Source organism: Odontomachus brunneus, unplaced genomic scaffold, assembly GCF_010583005.1.
Source record: "Odontomachus brunneus isolate Ranch 3 - 2012 unplaced genomic scaffold, Obru_v1 Obru_scaffold_076, whole genome shotgun sequence".
Lineage (NCBI taxonomy): Eukaryota > Metazoa > Arthropoda > Insecta > Hymenoptera > Formicidae > Odontomachus > Odontomachus brunneus.
Window position 1 is genome coordinate 991,507 of NW_022639526.1, and position 19,480 is coordinate 1,010,986.

The 19,480-nt window shown below is 41.0% G+C and overlaps 2 protein-coding genes across 3 annotated transcripts in view; one reads left to right on the forward strand and one right to left on the reverse strand.

Moving 5' to 3' along the window:
- Nucleotides 1–6,059, forward strand: part of LOC116847320 (probable multidrug resistance-associated protein lethal(2)03659) — a 31,811-nt gene extending 25,752 nt beyond the window's left edge. For both annotated transcript variants that reach the window (XM_032822200.1, XM_032822202.1), the window contains one exon: nt 2,191–6,059. In XM_032822200.1, coding sequence (XP_032678091.1) covers nt 2,191–2,334 — 144 coding nt within the window. In that variant the 3' untranslated portion in view covers nt 2,335–6,059. The remainder of the gene's footprint in view (nt 1–2,190) is intronic.
- A 5,337-nt stretch (nt 6,060–11,396) lies between these two features.
- Nucleotides 11,397–19,480, reverse strand: part of LOC116847322 (single Ig IL-1-related receptor-like) — a 151,074-nt gene continuing 142,990 nt past the window's right edge. Inside the window, exon 7 of the mRNA XM_032822205.1 lies at nt 11,397–14,070. Coding sequence (XP_032678096.1) covers nt 13,625–14,070 — 446 coding nt within the window. The 3' untranslated portion in view covers nt 11,397–13,624. The remainder of the gene's footprint in view (nt 14,071–19,480) is intronic.

The window sequence follows — 19,480 nt, forward strand, 5'->3', positions numbered from 1 at the left end:
GACAAAAGCTAAAATTTTCATGAAGTTTATCAAGTTATATTGCGTAAACGAAAAATTACACGCGCATAAAGTTCATACTGTTTAAAAGTGTAATCTTTCTTCTGTAATTTGCATGTATGCAGATTGCAATCTTTTTTCATCAAGTTATTTCATGTTAAAGTGGAAAGCGTCCTTTCAGCTTTGATTGCGTGTAGAAAGCAAAAAAATCAACATACGACGTTCGTTAACAAATGTGTAGAAAGCTAAAAGTTCCCTCTCTGAAACCTATATTTTGTCGTTTTGTTGCAAATAAGTTTTTTATGCGAAAACTCTATTAGAAGATAAGGTTAGAAGTCGAACAATTGCTATTTTTCATTAAAATTACTATACTTCTGCAGGAAACAAGAGCAGTATTATACTGTTAATATATCTGAAAAAGAGAAATTTCAAGCTTTAAAATGTTTCTTGAAACATTTCACTAATTTTTTTTTCCCGAAGTTACAGTTTGTTGAACTTCGCAGATTTTTCTAAATTAAAAGTTGTCATAGTCGAGACTCAAACCATGTTAGCCGAGACTTTAATTCTATTTAGTTGAGATTTAAACTTTATTTAGCCGAGACTCAAACCATTTAAATTCAACAAGTTTGACCTTCGATATTGTTAGATGGCGCCAAGTAGTCAATTTCAGTCGAATATTTTCGAAGATTATTTTTTAAAATTAGTTCCCACAAGTCTCCGCTAGGAGCCGCCACTGACTTGAATGGGAAATCGAGGTCGTAGTAGGGTGAGATAGGTTTATGCAGGATTCACACCGTATCCGATGTCCGACGTACGACATCCGATATCCAATAGGAGAACAGCTTTCTAATATAGAATTCAATTCTCCATTGGAAAGCTATTCTTTTATTGGATATCGGACGTCGGACATCGGACGCGGTGTTAATCCTTCATTAGCACCTTCACCCAGTACTCCTTTTTGTACACCCTATATATTCAAATAAATGAAAATGAAAACGAGGTCGTAGTACGAATCAACGACTAGTCAGACGCGCTTTTATACCCTCATGAAAAATACGTAAAACTTAACGGGTTGTAACTTCCGCAAAAATAAAGATAACGAGATGACTTAGGAAGCATTTTAAAGCTTAAAGTCTCTAGTTTCTGATAATATTACATTTATAACGTTGGAGTCGTCCGTCGCTAAAATATATCGAGTTGAATAAAAAATAGCGGTTATCGAATTTTCTATTTTATTTTTCAGTAGAGCTTTACATTCAATACTTGTATGTATCAAAAACGCGAAGGATGCATTTTAAAAAGAAGACTTTCAGCATTCTATATATTTTTTAAAAAAACGTTGTACAGCGATTCGTTCGTTTTCTATATGGTATCAAAGCTAAAGGAACGTTTTTTGCTTCAACAAATACCGAATAATTCGGTGAAAAAAAAATCTCATCGCAATCTGCGTGTATGTAAAATGAAAAGTTTGCGCTTTCAAACATTTTGAACAGCACTCGTGTGCAATTTTTTTCCTGTACAGTATAGCTTGACAAATTTCATGAAAATATTTAACATTCGACGATATTCATGTAGTAAAAAATGAATATACATACATTAGATTTGGAAATATATCTGAAAACTAGAAACTTCAAGCTGTAAAATGTTCCTTGAAATGTCTCATTCTCATTATTTTCATGGGAGTTACAAATTGTGGAATTCTTTTTATTTTATATAGTTGAGAAAAATAATGGCTTTCAATTACATTTGGAATAACGTAATTGTGGTAAAAATTAATCTCTTCCCATGACTCTGCATTCTTGCACTCGTGAAAATTTCATTTTTAATTGCGAAGCACAAATTCATATCATATTTTTTTAAAATACATAGTACTGAATTTTTCTTGAATTCTTTCCCATTGTACATAAATTGCATTTCTCATTTACTCCGGCAATTTTCAATTATTTCCGACACGGAAATATTCGAGGCAGCCGCCCATCCCCTTCGTCTGTTCCGCGATACGAGCCGTCGCGAGTACGACGAGTGACTGTATTTCCATCATATTCCGCGTATAAATCGTAAATATTTTATCGAGCCGCCACGTGCTCACATCAGGGTGTATCTCACCCGGGGAAATGCAGCCCTCGTAACTAGAGTGGATCGTAAATCGCGAGTTCTCTCCTCAAAACGGACTTCTTTCTTTTCCTGCGACAGGAATTCGATCATCCTCACCTGCTGCTGCAGAAGGAGACCAGCTTCCTCAAGAGCATGGTGAATGAGACGGGCAAAGCGATGGCAGAGGCCTTGGCAGTCGTCGCCAGCAACAGCTACCGCGATCGCACGTCCACGATGCTCTGATTAACGTCACCGCGCGGCTAATTGTCTAATCGCGTGCGACAGATCACAGTGCCGTCCCGGTAGCCGAAGTTGGAGATTTGTGCGAGTCGCTCCTGCAAGCCGATCCTTGGATCCAACAAATTTCCAGGAGAGGGTCCAACTTGCCACGAGCACGTGCAGTAAAATACGGGTAAAAAACAACGAAAGAAGTTTCGTCCGGGAGAAGAATAATACGGAGATATTGTGGGACTCGCGAAGTCCAACATTTCGATATTCCACGGCTGGTCGAAGCGTGCGAAAAAGCAGAGGATTGGAAATGGTCCGGCGCAACACCGATCGTGAAGGCAAAATTTCGCGGGACACAAGATTAATTCGAGGATCCAAAGGATTCTCGGAGACGTCAGGAAGACAAGAGACTCGAGAAACCTTCGCGAGGGAGAGAGAAGGGGGTAGGAGGGAGGAGGAAATTAATGAATTAACCATGAATTAACCAACATCTTTGTCGCAGGCTGCCTCGTCTTTGTCAGTTTTGTCATTTTGTTATTGTTCTTTTATCTTCTCCTTTAATTAGCTTATCGTGAATTCTTAGCCATTTCACAGCGCGACGCGTCGTTATCGACGTTTCTTGAACGAAGAGAAAGAGGGAAGAAAGAAGGGAAAACTGATCGGCGCGTCAGAGGTAACAGTATTATTACGTCATTCTTCGTATCAATTCGATTTCGTCGGGAAACTTCATCCGTTGAATCACTGAATATCTCCTCAACGATTGTCACAATGAACTGTCGCGAACGCTTTTGGGGGATCAGCCGGGATTCGTCAGGAAACGTGGCAAGTATTCTTAGGCAAAAGACTTTTTTATTTATTTATAATCAAGAGCAATTTCGTTTTAGTAATAAAAGAAAAGAAAGAGCAAAATAAGCGTAAATGTAAGTGAAAAAAAGAGGCGACGATCAGAAACGCGCCTGAAAAAGAACACAAATAACCAAAAGAGCTTTTCGTATTTACCAATAATTTTAAGATTTGAGGACCGAGATTTGATCTAAATGTCGATAAAGATCACGAGACCAAAATTACACGATCGATCGATCGGCTGTTGAAACTGTCGCAATATGGATCTCTTGGTGTCACTCTTCGTCTTCTGGAATCTCGAGGCTTGATCCAAGAGAAAAAAACGGAAGAACGACAAGGATAGTTTTTTTAACGGAACGACAAGGATAGTTTTTTTAACGGAATTTTAGTTAATCCCCGTAATATTGAGATCTAATTATCCTTCTGAGCTTCTCGAAACGTCCTCGAGGAATTGCCTTATGATCGGTAAGAATTAATTTTTAAGAGGCTCGATTGATCCTCGACAACTCGAATGCTCCGAAGGATTGTTGGTGAACTGATGGGTTCACGTGGACGTATTTAATGTTAGATCATACAGGAAAGGAGGATTCTACGCCACTTTTATACATATATAAATATGTGTATATACACACATGTATATATATATATACTTATACTCTAACAAACGCGGACATACACGGAGTGTCCGACGAGAATGTCGCGGTCAAACGCGGAGGTAGCGGACTTATAATTCGTCGTACATCACTGCCAGCGGGTGGACCGATCTTTTTTCTTTTTCACCAGGCCACTCCGTGTATATCCGGCGAGAATGTTTATTCAGCGTTTTTTTCACCGCGAGAATTTACAATGTTCCTGCCGTTTGTTACAAACTAGTGTTAGAAGTGCAGAGAAGCAAGATCAAAAGAAAGCGTAAATAAAGAAAAAAAGTATTCAGGTGCCTCTGTAATAATAATTGTATACACACAAGCGAGATACTTATATGAAATACACGCGAATACTTAAGAGAGCGAATCGTATCGAAACGTCGTTCCTTTTTCTTTTTTATTACCTCTCAATTACTGTCGTGCGTCGTTTTATCGTCACTTCTGTATCACTACTGTCGTCGTGTCGTTAACGTCAAGCGAAAGCGTGCGGTATATACTCGAGTTTTCTTCGTGCAAATAATGCAGAATCAACAGGGAGAAAATTACAGAGAAGAACGGGGAAGACAACGGCGAACTCAAAGTACTTAAGTACTCTCAGTTCCGCGGATGCCTTATCATTCGATGTGGATTGGTGGTTGCCAAAAATTTTCCCGACCATTTGTTCCTAGCTACGCGTTTCTCGCAATTAATTAACGACAGCTTTATACCTCGTACACTTCAGCAAGGAGGATTACTCGTAATCAGCAATTAATTATATAATAATGTAAATATTAATAATTAACTAATCATTTACATGAATGTTAGATGTATTAACCTCTTGTCTTTCTCAACAAACTCTTCCTTTCCTGATTTCGCGTTACACGTAACACTTTGAAAGTGTTCCCATTTTCTCCATTGATCAATGATTTACGAGAAACACTTGGTTAAAAACGGCTGGTCGAAAATTTTTAGTATATCTATCGATCCCAATGAATAGCAAAGCATTCGCGGAGTCAAGCGTATACACACAATCCGTACATCGATTGCGTTTTGTACTTGCGATTTTTCGGCATTGTGCTTAAAAGAAAAGAAGGAAAATGCAGATAGTTCTAACGAATTTGTCTATGGCTTTTGACTTTTATATATATATGTACACACACTTTGCTTCTGATAGGCAAGTACGATTTTTCAATCATGCGTCACATCGCGTATCTTCCCGAAATCATGCCAGAAAGACGAGCGCGATCACGTCGGGCTGTGCACGGCAAACTCGCTGTGAGAGGTCGCGGGCGCGATGGTCTTCATCGCTTCCCTTAGTATCGATACCACCGAGTACACAACACCAGCAAGTCCGGCTACTTTAACGTCCGAGCTATTCGAGGGCCGATTTTTCGATGGTAGTTCAAACTTAGATTTCAGCTCAAACACTGTTCCCTCCGTACAACATGTACTAGCGGAGCCTGAACAGAGATCGCCCTTCAGCAGCCCGTAAATCGAGGTCCAAGTTTAAACTACTATTGAAAAAGGTCGGCCTTAGAACGAAGATAAGCATAGTTTATTATTTAGCATATGTCTATACACATATAGATTTATATATATATATTTTTTTTTTTCTAGCGTAGTACAGTGCATATGTACTGTGTATGTATATGTAGCGTATTTTATTTTTATTATACATCGCTAATTATACCGAAACGATACGATCATTGCACCGCAGCACACATACGTGCCATACGGCGTCATATATCAGGACGTACAGTGGTGTCGAGATAACGATCAGGACGACGGTGACTGATACAATCAATCTTACACACGAAAGCCCTTATTTTGAACTCTCTTTCGTCGATATGGGTGTCCCTCGGAATGTAGCCTACAAACCTCCTGATTGGCCTTCAGTCACACACACACAGAGTGGCACTTTTGTCGAAAAAAAGAGAGTTTTCAGAATGAGGACCGTGGTCGCTAGTATGGCCGCGCAGGTACCGATAACGAGAAGAGGATTGAAAGAAGAAAAAAAAAAGAAAAAGGAAAAGAAAACGGAGGGTGAGACGAGCGCCTCGCGATAAACTCGAGAGTGCGTATATATACCTTGTACATGAAGCGAACGTCCGTTTTTTGTAATCGTCATTAATCAATATTTATTACGTAGGTAGATGCATTGTACTTTTAGGTGATAGATCGAATTATTACAAGTACCTTACGTACAAGTGCCTATGTAAACGCAGTCGTTGTAAATGAAAAATATAAAATACAAAGGATTATTTATGCTAGTAACTCGTTGTTGCGCATCCTCCATCTTTCTCCCTCTTTGATCTTTCTCTCTCTCTCGTGTCCTCCTTTTCTCTGTTTTTATTTTTCACTCTCCTTGCTCGTTTGATTATACTAGAAATACTTTAAATCGCCTCGCGCAAAATATACGCGATTGCTACGAAGCAGTCCTGTTACATGCGGTGATACATCGCCGACCTGAAAACGAAGAATCCCGCCGATCATCGTGCGAACTTATCGCTTTATTTACTCAAGCCACCACGCATATACGTGTTAATTGATCCTGACATGTTAATCGGCGATGACAGTTCGCCAAAAGAAAGACAAAAGCCGACATCTCTCTTTCCTTACAAGAAGTTACGCACACTTACTCACACCGCGCTACGCGTGCTGGGACGTGTGTATCATTATTTCTCATACTCGAAACGTACACCGAGCTGTTGAAGGTCGAGGTACAACAGCAAAATGACTATTAATAAGTTAAGATATCGTCGTGGAATCGAATGAGAGAAATAGCACCTAAGAGACACGACGAAGCTGCGAAAAAAGTAGACACACGCGCACACACACATACACACACAGAAAAATATCATTCCACTGTCAAGAAGAGCGATTACATTCAGTTTATCTCCCTTCAGTTGAGTAGCGGTCATCTTCAACAAAGAATATTTTCTTGACAATAGTCTTCAAATACACTTATCGTAATTCTAAGAACTCATTATCATATATTAAAAAAAGCAAGAGTTTATTCTCCGTACAATAATATCATCAAACTTTGTCGAAGGAAAAGTTGATGCGACTCTACGCGGTAAGCAAATCGAATTATTGTTAATTTTGAAATATTGTTATTTTAATCTAATTTCCTTGATTGAAATGTGCTGAACTTATTCAGAATGTATTTTGAATAAGATTTGACTTTTATGACGAAAACTTCTGATAGATTTGCGCACGGAGAAAAATAATTTTGTTCTAGCAAAATCGTCGTTGCTACTGCATATTCATAGTGACATCAAAAAAATTTAATTGGCGTAATTAATTTTACAAATTATTTATTATCAGAGAAGTAGTTTCGTTGCCAGGATAGAAAAAATTTGTTGAGTCCTATTTTGTATTTGTCCTAAGAGTCACGTTAATTTGCTATTGATGCAAAATAATGTATCCTTAGCAAATTTATTTGCTATCGGAGCAAAACTGCAACTGCTTATATAAATCCATCGCGATTCAGCAAATTATATCCAATAAATAGTGATTAGTTCTCTTAGCATATCTTTTTACTGTCCATATAATAACGAAAAGATTTTGCTAGACTAACAGAAAATTTACAGGACCAGCAAATTATTTTTCTCCATATGTAAACTTACGAAATACTTGAAACAACTAATATTCACTTGAATGCAGTATGTATTTCTCTGTGTGTGCACGCGAGCCGCTTCTGTATGTGTGTCTCGTAGGTGTATACGAACCATTGGCGATGCTTTGTTCCGTTTAATTTACCAAAATACACAAGTACGTCTATTGTACTCTCACGTTTAAAAAATGCACCGATCGCCAGCAAAGTGAAGCACGGGGGTGGGTGGAAAACCAATAAATTAAGTCGTATCAAAATTAATTAATTATCGGCAAAGTAATTAATTAATTAATTTCGACAATTGGACATCAATTATCGAAGTCGCGCGTGAGTGGATCTGGGAGGGGGACAAAATCAATCCCGGGGGGAGGAAGGTATAATGTATCCGTGAATTACCGATCCAAGTCCCCTAAAAATCGCTTACAACTATCGTCTTGTGGTCGCCCCATCAGGCAGGACTCGGATGTACAGCATATACAAAGAATTGCCCTTACGTCACGACACTCTTGCTTCGCTATGAACAATCGAGCGCGTCCACTGGAACGCGTAAGAATGACTTCCTTCTTCATTTTTATTTATTTTTTATTTCTTCTTTTTCTGCCTTTTATTTACTCAAACCGACAACATTCAATGGACTGACCGACCGACCAATCAATCAATCAATCAATCAAACGTGCGCGCGCGCATACACACGGTAGGATATGGATAAACATTTATCTAAAATTACACGTCGTATAACAATAATAATAAGGATAATAATAAGAATAATAATAATAATAGTAATACACGATCCCAATTTATCTTGTCGTCCTCGATAGAGCTAACTACAGTAACAAGAAAAAAAAAAAAGAAAGAGAGAAGAATAAGAAAATGCACGAACTGCACTACGTTCCTACAGTTCCGGACTTTATTGTCAATAGAAAAATCAATCAATCGGATCGATAAATCACCCGTCGAACGACGCGCTCGTGAAAAATCGCCTTATCAATAGCGAAGAACAACAATGATAGGACCGATAAGAAACAGTTACAAAAGTAAAATGAACAAACGGCTTTTCTTCAAAAGGGATCCGTCTGTCAGTTGAGTCTGTGAAGTTTAAAAAGACTCTTCTCGAGTAGGATATATTTAGGCAATATTTTTATGCTATCAGTTGTTTCTCTCAAAATATAAATAAGAAAGATTGTTCTAACGGTTACTTGACGAAAAAAAAAAATAATTGACGCGATTTATTCGTAGCAACGGCGACAGTATCCAGTACCGCTTTCGCGTTTAAATCGTGTCGCAGATTTTTGTATTCGTTGTATCCGTTAGGTGTACACGCACAAATCTTATTAAAATATGTTTATTATTGAATTTATTGAAAATCTAATGATTCGTCCATATTATATATATATATATATATATATATATATATATATATATATATATATAATATAGTATTTAAAAAATGGAATTTAAATAGAATATATAACAAATAATTAAATATAAATAAAATTCAACATCAAAGATAAATAGAACCCAATATACTAAATATTTGTAAAAATAGAATTTACATTTAATAAAAATTGAAATTCATTTATATCTTTCTTATGAATATAAGAAAATTGTGAAACGTTCTTCTTATTTACGAAAATACTCGCATTTTATTTTATTGCGAGTACACGTCGTCGAGATACATACAAATTGCTAGAATATATTTCGGCATTTAAGTAAGAAATTTAATTAACTTCTTTATTTCTGAAGAGAAAAAGATCTTTTTTTCCCTCTCTCTCTCTTCAACTAAATATAAATTCATATTTTTTTATATAATAGCTTAAATTCTTTTAGAAAGACGTTCTAAGAAATCTTTACCTGTCTTTTTTGTTTCATTGCTTTTAATACGTTACATTTTTTCAACTTAATATCCAACACGAAAACGTGTTTTTCGTGACATTTCTATAATTCTCCGGATAAAATCCGGATCCCTTTCGGAGAGACACCGTTTGTGACATGGTTCTACATCTATTACTCTGCTTACTCGGCTCGCGATTATCCTAGCAAATGATCCTTGCTGGCATCCCGGCGAGACGAGTACACTAGTGTGTCGTAATACTGACAGTAAAGAGAATAATCGCTATGAACGTTAAAAATTAAGTTCGCCTCCCCCCTCCCCCTTCATTCCGCATCGCAGCTCAATCGTCTCTAAGTTACAATTACAGCCACTGTTACGATTATAATTACAGATAACACTTACTCTCTATGCGCTTTACTCTTATTGTTACCGTCGCTCTCTTGGTATCACCTACGCGAACATATTTCTCTGGATTTTGTGCAGTGCGCCCAAATTCAATTTCCCGGAGTGGGACCGACAGTCTCAAGTTGATTTACATTTAGCCGCGCACTCGCGCGACAGAGAGATGCCCGATACTCAACTTATCATTCACGCCGCTCACATCACATTGCACTTTCACGTTCGACATTTTGATCGTTCGAGCGAGTCGTTCTTCCAACTGGAAGATCGATCGTTGAAATCCATGAAAATTCGCATCTATTTGCGAATTTACAATTTCGACCGGAGAATGTAATGTAAAAGTCAAATTTAGAACTCGGGAATGAACCTTCCAAGTCGGGACTTGAGACACGGATGTTTCGAAGTTGTAATTTAAACCAGAGCTTTTTCAATACCGCATCAATTTATGATATAACAGAGCGTGTAATGCATACAAAATCTGACGAAAGCATTGAATTTTTATGGATGCACAATTTACACAAGAATAGACTCAAAATTCGCAGATTTAAAAATCAAATTTTTTTACGAGGCAGATCAGAAAAGAAAAAAAATTTAACAAAGAAAGATTATTCAATATTCGCAGATTTAAAAACATAATTTTCACCACGTCATGAGGAAAATAAAAGAAGAAGGAAAAATCTAATAAAGCAGCTCAATATTTACAGATTCAGAAACGAGACTTTCGTCACGTTATAAAGTGGATAAAGAAAGACGCGAAATCGACAAACCAGAACGAATTGATCCGAATACTCGGGAGGATGCGCGTGATCTTATTTGCAACTTAGGAACTCCAAACACTTGGAGAAACACGCTCAATGACCCAGTCTCTCTCTCTCTCTCTCTCTCTCTCTCTATGGATACGTAAAAAAGGCCATCCAAAGGACCAAGAGAAAAGCCAGGATCTCCGGGAAATTTCTCCCATCGGGAAACGAATTGCAACAATAATGATGACTCAAGCAACGTCTACCGACACCGATCGTGCGGGTGCATCGTGTCACACATAGGGAACGTACCGGGACGCTGGCGGCGCGACATCCTCTGTGTGCATGTATTACACGTATGTTCGTATATAAAACAGTACAAAACGCTTATGTATTAACGCGCCGAGGCGGCTGACGTGTCCGGTCTCGTCACGCCGAACAATATCCAACGGGATTGCTCGCCGTTATCACTCGGACTGATAAACCGGATTTTAGAAGAGATTTTCCGTCGCGTGTGCGACGGAACGCGATGCCCCACATAGCAACGCGATCTCATTGTGCTGCGTGTATTGTATGTGTGTTGTGTGTGTGTGTGTGTGTGTGTGTGTGTGTGTGTGTGTGTGTGTGTGTGTGTGTGTGTGTGTGTGTGTGTGTGTGTGTGTGTGTGTGTGTGTGTGTATGTATATATGTATGTATGTGCAATCGGATAACCCTTTAACCAGCGTTCACGTGATCCATTAAATAAAACGTGACGGTGCAGCGACAACTTCCTTTATTTCCCTCTCTCTCTCTCTCTCTCTCTCTCTCTCTCTCTCTCTCTCTCTCTCTCTGTTTGCGCTTCGTACATTCATCGAAACTATACGGAAAAAAAAAAGATTTGGTTGAATTAACCAAATATTTGGTCGAATATGAACGATCTAGAAATTCCGATTGAAGTAACCCGAATTCTGTTTAAGTTAACAAGATTTTTGGTAGATTAACCAAACATGTCTGGTTATTTAACTAAACATGTCTGGTTAAATAACCAGTTCCGAGTTACTTCAATCGGAATTTCTGGATCGTTCATATTCGACCAGATATTTGGTTAATTCAACCAAATCTTTTTTTTTCCGTGCACGACACGCTGCGAATTAGCGTCGAATCTTTATGCATGAAATATACACGCATGTCTACATAAATATAAAATATAAATACGAATGTCCCGACACGCTTTCTCTCTTTCTCTCTCTTAAGAGAAGAACAAAAGAAAACGTTAGAAAATTGCGGGTTTCTCCGATTTCCGGCGTCGCTTTTGCGAAACCGAGAGAGATTGCATTTCCACCGATTAAAGGGTTCGGGAACTCGGTACTTACGCAACGGAAACAATTGCATAAATAACGCGGCTAGCTAAATAAATACGCAGATTATGCAATATATACAAAGTAGGGCGGCAAATTAAGAAGGACGCGACACAGCGCGACGCGCCGTGCCGATAACGGAACGCTCGCTAATCAAACTCTCATCACGTGCGCGCCGCGGGAAGGAAGACTGCGCATTTTTCCATCATTCGACTTCTCGTCCACTTGGAACGGTTGGAATGCTCGAACCAATCGTCGATCGCGGAAAGCATATTCGATTCCTCCTCGTCTCTGTCTCTCTTCTGCGCTTTTTTCCCTCCTCCCTTCTTTCTCGCGCGAAAAATTGTAAATTCAGCTCCTCGTCGCGCGCAATCACCGCGTCATTGCCTTCAGTCTTTTTGCTCGCCGGATATGCATATATCTTCAAGAACCCGAGAATCCGGGAATTAAACGTCTTCAATCGCCCGATGTCTCCCGATCAGGCTGCCTTAATGTCTATCTATCTGTGATAATACCTCTATCTATAGAAATGGATAATCGATATCGCTAAGATATGTACTTAGAAAAATTTTTAAACATTTTTATACATATCCTTCTCAATTTTTATCCGTGAGTGTTTGAATATCTAAATATTTGTCTATTTGCAAATCTTCAAACAGCCGATGAAATATTCGAATAGCTTCGTCATCGCGAAGCGCAATGTCCAAGAGAACGCGAGAGCGAAAATGGCGGTTACGTAACGAGACTCACTCTGGAAATTGACATATCCTCTGGAGGACCGTCTGTCTCGCCTCTTGTCCATCTGCTCGTGTTCTGACCTCTTGTTAGCCTTCCTTTCCGATCGAATTTGCTTTCCGTCAACGACGACGCGATTCGCGAGAAAATCGGCCATGACACGGCGACGTTCTCCGTCGCAAAGTGTCTTTCTGTCTGCCTCTTATGTGTCTCGCGCGATAATTTGAACGTTTGTTTCCGCGAGAGTTAAAAAAAGGGTCGTTTGTGCATCTCGATGTCAAAACGTCGGTTTTTCGTGTGCGCTGGCGTCTCCGACCGCGTCACTCTCGCGCTTTCTTCGACCTGAAAGCGCGCACCTGCCGAAAACTCCACACGTCAAAGCTCGTCCTTCCGCAGGATCGTTGAGTTGTCGGATGAAAGAAGATAAAAAAAAATAAAAAGAGAAGAAAAAGCCGAGACGAAGGGATAAAAGTCTCGAGTATGATACAAGTTCGATATAAGCCGGAGAGTTAGGGGTAGGAGGGCGAAAGTGTGAAGGAAAAGGAGCGGAAAATAGCAACGCGGGGAAAGGGGACGGTCAGGACTAGCGTCGGTGTGAAGATACATATGGAGGGCGAGCGGCTTACGCCAAACAGCTTTGCGCGGGATTTCCCTTTTAAGCAGCTCTGCCGCGCAGTTCCAATTGTTCGAGTCCAGGTCGACCCGCGATCCATGCGGAAGTCGGAGTATCGAGGATAAGAAGATCCACCTGTGTCCGTGGGATTCTCTCCTCGCGCGCGGCCGGACGGTACCTCATCATCGTCGTGATCGTCGTCCGAATTGCTCTCGCGATTTTTCCGGGAAAGAAAGCCGAAAGAGAATCGACATAAGAATCGTCCTCAAGGACGAAGGCTCATCTCCCCGCGAGACCCTCGAGTGGGAAAGGAAGAGGAGATCCAAGGATTCGACGCGTCGAAACTGTCGCGTCGTCCGTCGCGTGCGGAAAGAAGCCACGTGGATCGTCTGTATGTCTCTTCGCCTCTTTCTCTGTTTCCCGCGGCTTCCGGCGAACAGGTGGAAGAAAGAAAGGAAGTCCTTCCACTCTCTCGTCCGTGGTACCCGGGAGCAATCAGATCACGTGGCGGCTGTGGCACGACGGCGATGGCGTGACGGCGGTGACGTGACTTCGAAGACGCGCAACCCTAAACGAGGACCTCCAGGCTCTCGCGCGAGCGCGCCTTTTGCTGCCCGCATTTACCGTTGGCCTGCACTATCATCGCTACCGATTGGCAGCCGGTTTCAGACGCGACCGGCCGTATCGCCGGCATCGCCAGTCGCAGTTTGTACCAAAAGTCGCGGCCGCCATCACCACCGCCGCCATCTTTCCAGCGCAGGATCGTCAGCTGGTCGAGGAACACGTCGCTGTCGAGGATGTTGCGGCGGTCCCGTCGCGATCGCTTCGCGATCGTCGCCGTGGTGCCCGGTATCCCCTGCAACGCGATCACAATCGTGCGCGCCGGCAGCGTGGATAGCTGCTTCAGCACCCCCGCGACGCTCGTGTCTGTCCAGACGTTGTCCAAGGACGCGGGACTCAGCACCATGATCACGCGCCGGGCTGCGTTCGCGTGCGAGCAGATCTCCAGGCTCCCTGCAACACGCAAACGATTCCTTTATGTCTGGAGAGTTTGTTCTCTCGCGCGGTTGAGAATTCGCAGGTTATTGGAAGATGTTTGCAATGGGATCGTCCTCACTGGAACGGCTTACTTGGAATTCTTCATCAGCAATGTCAATTATTAATTAGATCAGATGATATGAAACGGTAATAGGAGTCATAATTCACGAAAGAAAAAAACGCTATTGAATCAGTAGATCAGTAGACCAACACCGACGTAGTTGGAACTAATTTTCTCGATTCAGTAGCAATATTATTGGAACGAATGCTGCGGTTATTAAAACAATGATGTATGTGTTTTGATAACTCGAGTATTAGTTTCAGTAACATCGCTGTTAAATCAAGATTTATTACAAGCACGCCGCGCGCTGATGATCGATTCTATAACATTATCAATAATATTAGGTACTAATGAAATTAGATCATAATGTTAAGTAGTGATAGATATTCTGGAGATCAACTGGGGTGATTTTCTATTGACATTTTCACTGATTTACGTCAGTTCACGTTCCAAAATATTTTGCTCTTACCAAAATGAAAATTAAGAAAGAAATTTCTTCATGAAAATAAAAGATCTGAATTTAAAACATTTCCCAGGGAAATAAAATTTTAATAAAGTTTGGCTGGAACTTTCTAAAATTGTGCGTAAAAAGAATTTCTAAAGTCCCACAGATAAAAAGTGAATTTTAAATCAGAACTTTTGAAAATTCAAATTAAGATATGAAGGATGAAATGACCGAATCACAATCAATCGATTTTTCAATTCTCGTTTTTAAGACTGATGGAAAGTTTCTTTCGTCTAATAATAACACTTCTATTCGCTCTGATAAAAACCGGCAATTCGAGATAAACGTTCCTTCGGCATGTAAAAAACTAGGCCTAATTTCTTATTCAATTAAAAAATTAACGAATCGCTTCTAATCGTCTATAAGATACGAGCGACCGAGCGACTTTCAGCGTAGACACATTCGTCTTTTATTACCCGTTCTTGTTATCCATAATACGAAATAGAGAGAAAGAGAGGAGGGAGCGAAAGAAAGAGAGGCGAGAGAGGGAAAGAGAATAGATCGCAAATTTCATCGGAAATGCCGGTCAGAAAGTTTTTCCGTTCACGTCAATGTCCGGTCCGATTACAGACTCCGACTTGCACCAACCAGTCAGCCAGTCGGCGGGCCGACGCTGAATTTTGCACGTACACTCTTTTTCGAGGGCACTCTGGAAATATTGTCCCGCCGGCGAGACGGCTGGATTTCACAGGCGATAAAGTGAAAGCAAACTGGCATTGGCGCGGCAGCGGCGTGCGAGCAATAAAAAGCCGGCCCACCCCGTAATGTATGAGTTACCGTGCAGCCACCGTGTATATTTCAAGCTTGCTTGTGATGCAGGCACACGCTCACGTTGTTCGGCAAAAACTGATCGACCGTATAGACGCCCCGGCGTTCCGCCTCGTTGTTTCCGGAGGGAACTTCGTTAACTACGTGAATGGGTGGTACGCGCCGTGATGGTCGGATATATTCGCGGCAATGCGAGAAACGCGCGTGTGATTCCGTTCAAATCGATATGCATTAGATCAGATGTTGTTGCGCGATTCTCTTCCGACGAAGAAGCGCCAAAGGCGCGGAGTGATCTTCAATTCGCCGGAGGGAATTCGCGAAAGCCGAAGGGCAGAGAAGGGTTTGACATTTGTGACTGTAATTGCGCAATGAAATAATTACAGTCGAGAAATCTCTTTTCGTGCTAAGTGCTTCCCACATAGAAAATTTCGTGGGATCTACTGGGTTAGTGCAAAAGATTTATCATGTTAAGTAGAGCAGACGAAATTATCCAATTTCGAAGGATCAATAATTTTTACGAAGAAATGAACAACATCGATTCGATATCTGCTTGGAAATCCAAAAGACTCCATTTTCCTCTTAATACCCAAACTTCTCACGAGAATTTATCAGAAATGTGCCAAGTCTTTTTTATCAATTCTTTATCAAAATTATTGATCCAATCTGATTTCCCAAGAAAACTCTGGACTTTAGTTGATGCAAATGTGTGCAGATTCAAGTAATATTAGAGGAGTATGTTCTTGGTCTGGTTTTCGAGTTGATGGGCCATGTCTTTCATGGATTTGTTTTGCGACGTTTCGTGAACTTTCCAGTTCACTTCTTCACGAGATTTCTTCAGCAGAGGAACGACCTAAGAGACTGAGTCTCATGAAGGACGCGGCATCAACCCAGAAGTCAGACCAAGCGTTTCCGCAGCGCGGAAGTCTAAGTATCAGAGAGAGATCGAAAGAGTGACGTTTCAAACACGATTCTAGATTAAGTGGAAAACCCGAACAAGTTCTATTTGATCTGCTCAACGGTTTTCCAAAAATTTCTCCTAATTTTCATCTGATGGAGTTAAACAAGAGTCATGTAAGAGATGTGCAAGAAAGGATATTGGTGTGAATCAATTTTCGAGTGAGTAGCCGATAAATTTTTAACGCAACCATCATCGAACTATAGAAATCCGATAATTTTATTACTTCTTCGGATAATTGAATTTATGCTCGTTGTTGTGGGACCAGGATAAGCTTGCGCTGAATTATTTATCGCTTCTGACTGGCTTTCTCTCTAAGCCAGTCGATTCGATTCACGAATTCAACTCCTGATCGAACTAGGGTACTCACGAATGCAATCCGAATAATGTCGTCACTCGACTATTTTCATCGTCGAATAATTAACTCGACTTAAATTTTGACAGGAATAAGGCCGTTAAGAGCTGATGCTGGATGTTTTTTGCAAATGTCTATAATGGGGAGGATAATAATGTTTGTAGTGTCAAACGCACCCGCCGAAATAATTTTCCGGTCTTTACAACGTACGCGATGAATCAATCTTCCACTAACGAACCGACCTTAAATCCCCTAATATTTGACACTACAAACATTATTATCCTTCCCATCATAAACATTTGTAAAAAATAACCAGCATCGGCTCTTAATGTTTTTTTTATTTTTGTCAAAATTTAGGTGTTATAAAGGTGCTATAGAAAGCCTTCTTTCTTAAAATGAATCAGTCAAACATCACTGAAAACAGTGAATAGAGTGATTGCAGTTTAAGTATAACATTGAAAGTGCTCAGCGTTGTAACTGATATCAGTGACTATTCACTGATTCACTTTGAGAGAGTTAAGATATTTATTTTGACTCGACTGAAATAGCTAACAAACCACCTCTGCGGTGATATATAATTTTCCTCAAGCCTCATCAAGATGCAAATTTCCGGCTCACCGAGCTTCTTTGCCTCGGTAGAGTGCCGCGATTAATCGGTCCGAGTGATGCGTGGAGATCGAAGGCTGACTACTTCGTTACCTTCGGTCGGCGGGAACTTTTGGCTCGCCCTTCGCAGGCTGGGGAAAATTACAGCTTTGCGCGGACACGCGAAAGCAGGACTCGAAAGATACACAGCGAATCGTGCGATTGAAACGTTCGAACAGTTCCAAGTAGGAACATTCGAGCGAATTTCAACGGAACCGAGCTGTCCAATCGATTCGAGGATTCGGTCGTGTACGAACGATAAAAAGAATCGCGAGAAATTACGAGCAAAAAAAAGAAGACGAACAGCTTCTGCCTTCGCGACAGATCGTATAATTATTCGCACAGAGAAATTCCTCAAGATCTTCGCGGAAAGCACGGTCGCTTTCATATCGACTATTGAATTCGACCGAATAAAAAATGACACGAAAGGACCCCGCACAAAACCTATGGAAAATGGTTTAAGATACTTGAAACATTTATACTTCTTAGATATTTATAATTATGAAAAGTGTGAACATTCAAAGCGTTTCATATATTTAGTTTATTTCTAACAAAATAATAACTAGAAGAATATCTATGAAGTCGACGGAATAAAAAATAAAAATAGTTATAAACATTTTCAATGCTCACGCTTCTTAAATATTTATAATTGTAAAAAGAATATAGACTCAGAGAGAGCATTGCTCTCGTTGGCAGATCAAACAAAACTTATCTGGTTTCTCACTTATTAATAGTTGTCATCTGGGACTTGTCTCATGTGAGATATTCAGATTTCTATTCAGAGTTAGATCCAAAATTTTCAGATGAGATATGTAAGATTACTAAAAAACTCTCCTAATTCATCCTAACTCTAAATTCAAATCTGAGTGTCTCACTAGAGACTAATTTCAAGTAATAACTATTAATATGGACCTTAGAGTCGCGTATTTCACTCAAGACGTCACTGACTTTTGATCTGATTTTCCAAGCAGTCCATAATTCTTCGGGAAATCCGACTGGAGCTCAATCAGAACTCAAGCAAGTCTCCCATGCGGATAATTCCGCATACTTGCAACGACACCGAGGGTTCGATGTTGCAAGGGCAAGTCTCGCCTATCGGTGAGAGATTGGAGCGATCTCAGATTCGATCCGGATAGCCCCAGATCCGTGCGGCCGGCCGGAAACCACGAGATCGTCGCGGTTCGCGGCCAGGACACGCTTTGAAGGGGGCGAACTTTGTTCGCATTCGCGGCTGGACATCATGAAGTTTACCGGTCAAAGTCGGTCCCTTTTGTGCCGCTGCGGGCGCAGCTGCGGCCATAGCGCGATTCGCTGTATGTAAAATCATAAGCCGTGTAATCGGGATATCGTAATTAGCGAGTTGGGGAAGAGGGGCGATGTGTGCACGCTGTATGTGCGGGGTACTACCTCGTTCGCGTTAGGTCGCGCGAATATTGTAGCCGCGATGTCTGATCGCGAACGGGCGCATGTGTGCGCTTTAGTGGAGAACGATAAAATGTGCTTTACGCTCGGCGCAATCGGCGCGAACGCACACAAACGCGCACACGAGCACAGAGCATGGTGGAGCTGGCTGGTAATCGGACGATTCTAAATTGGCTTGTTAATGTTGCAGTAGTAGTAGTTGTTATTGTTGTTGTTGTGTTGCCGCCGCTGCAGCTGCTGTTGGTTGTTGTTCAAGAGCAAAGCGTAGAGTAGAATACGAGAAACGTATAAAGTTGGCCTGTGTTTGTTGCGCGACGCGTATACACAATGCGTTTCATGCGTTTGGAGTGATTAGCTCGGCATAGAATGATAAACCGGATGGGGTAATCGCGATGTTACGGATCACTTTTGAAGTGGTAAGCGACGGTAAAGCGAAACTCGCTCTCTGTGCGAAACGCGGTGTTTGCCGTCCGCGCAACGGTAGCGCTCCTCCCCGACGAGGACGATCGATGATCACTTTTCACGCGCGTTCCTCTCGTGCTTTAACCCTCGCTGTTGCGCAATGATACCGTCACTGTTTCATTTAATATGAGTCTGCCTGTGTGTGTGTGTTTCTCTCTCTCTCTCTCTCTCTCTCTCTCTCTCTCTCTCTCTCTCTCTCTCTCTTCGTGATTC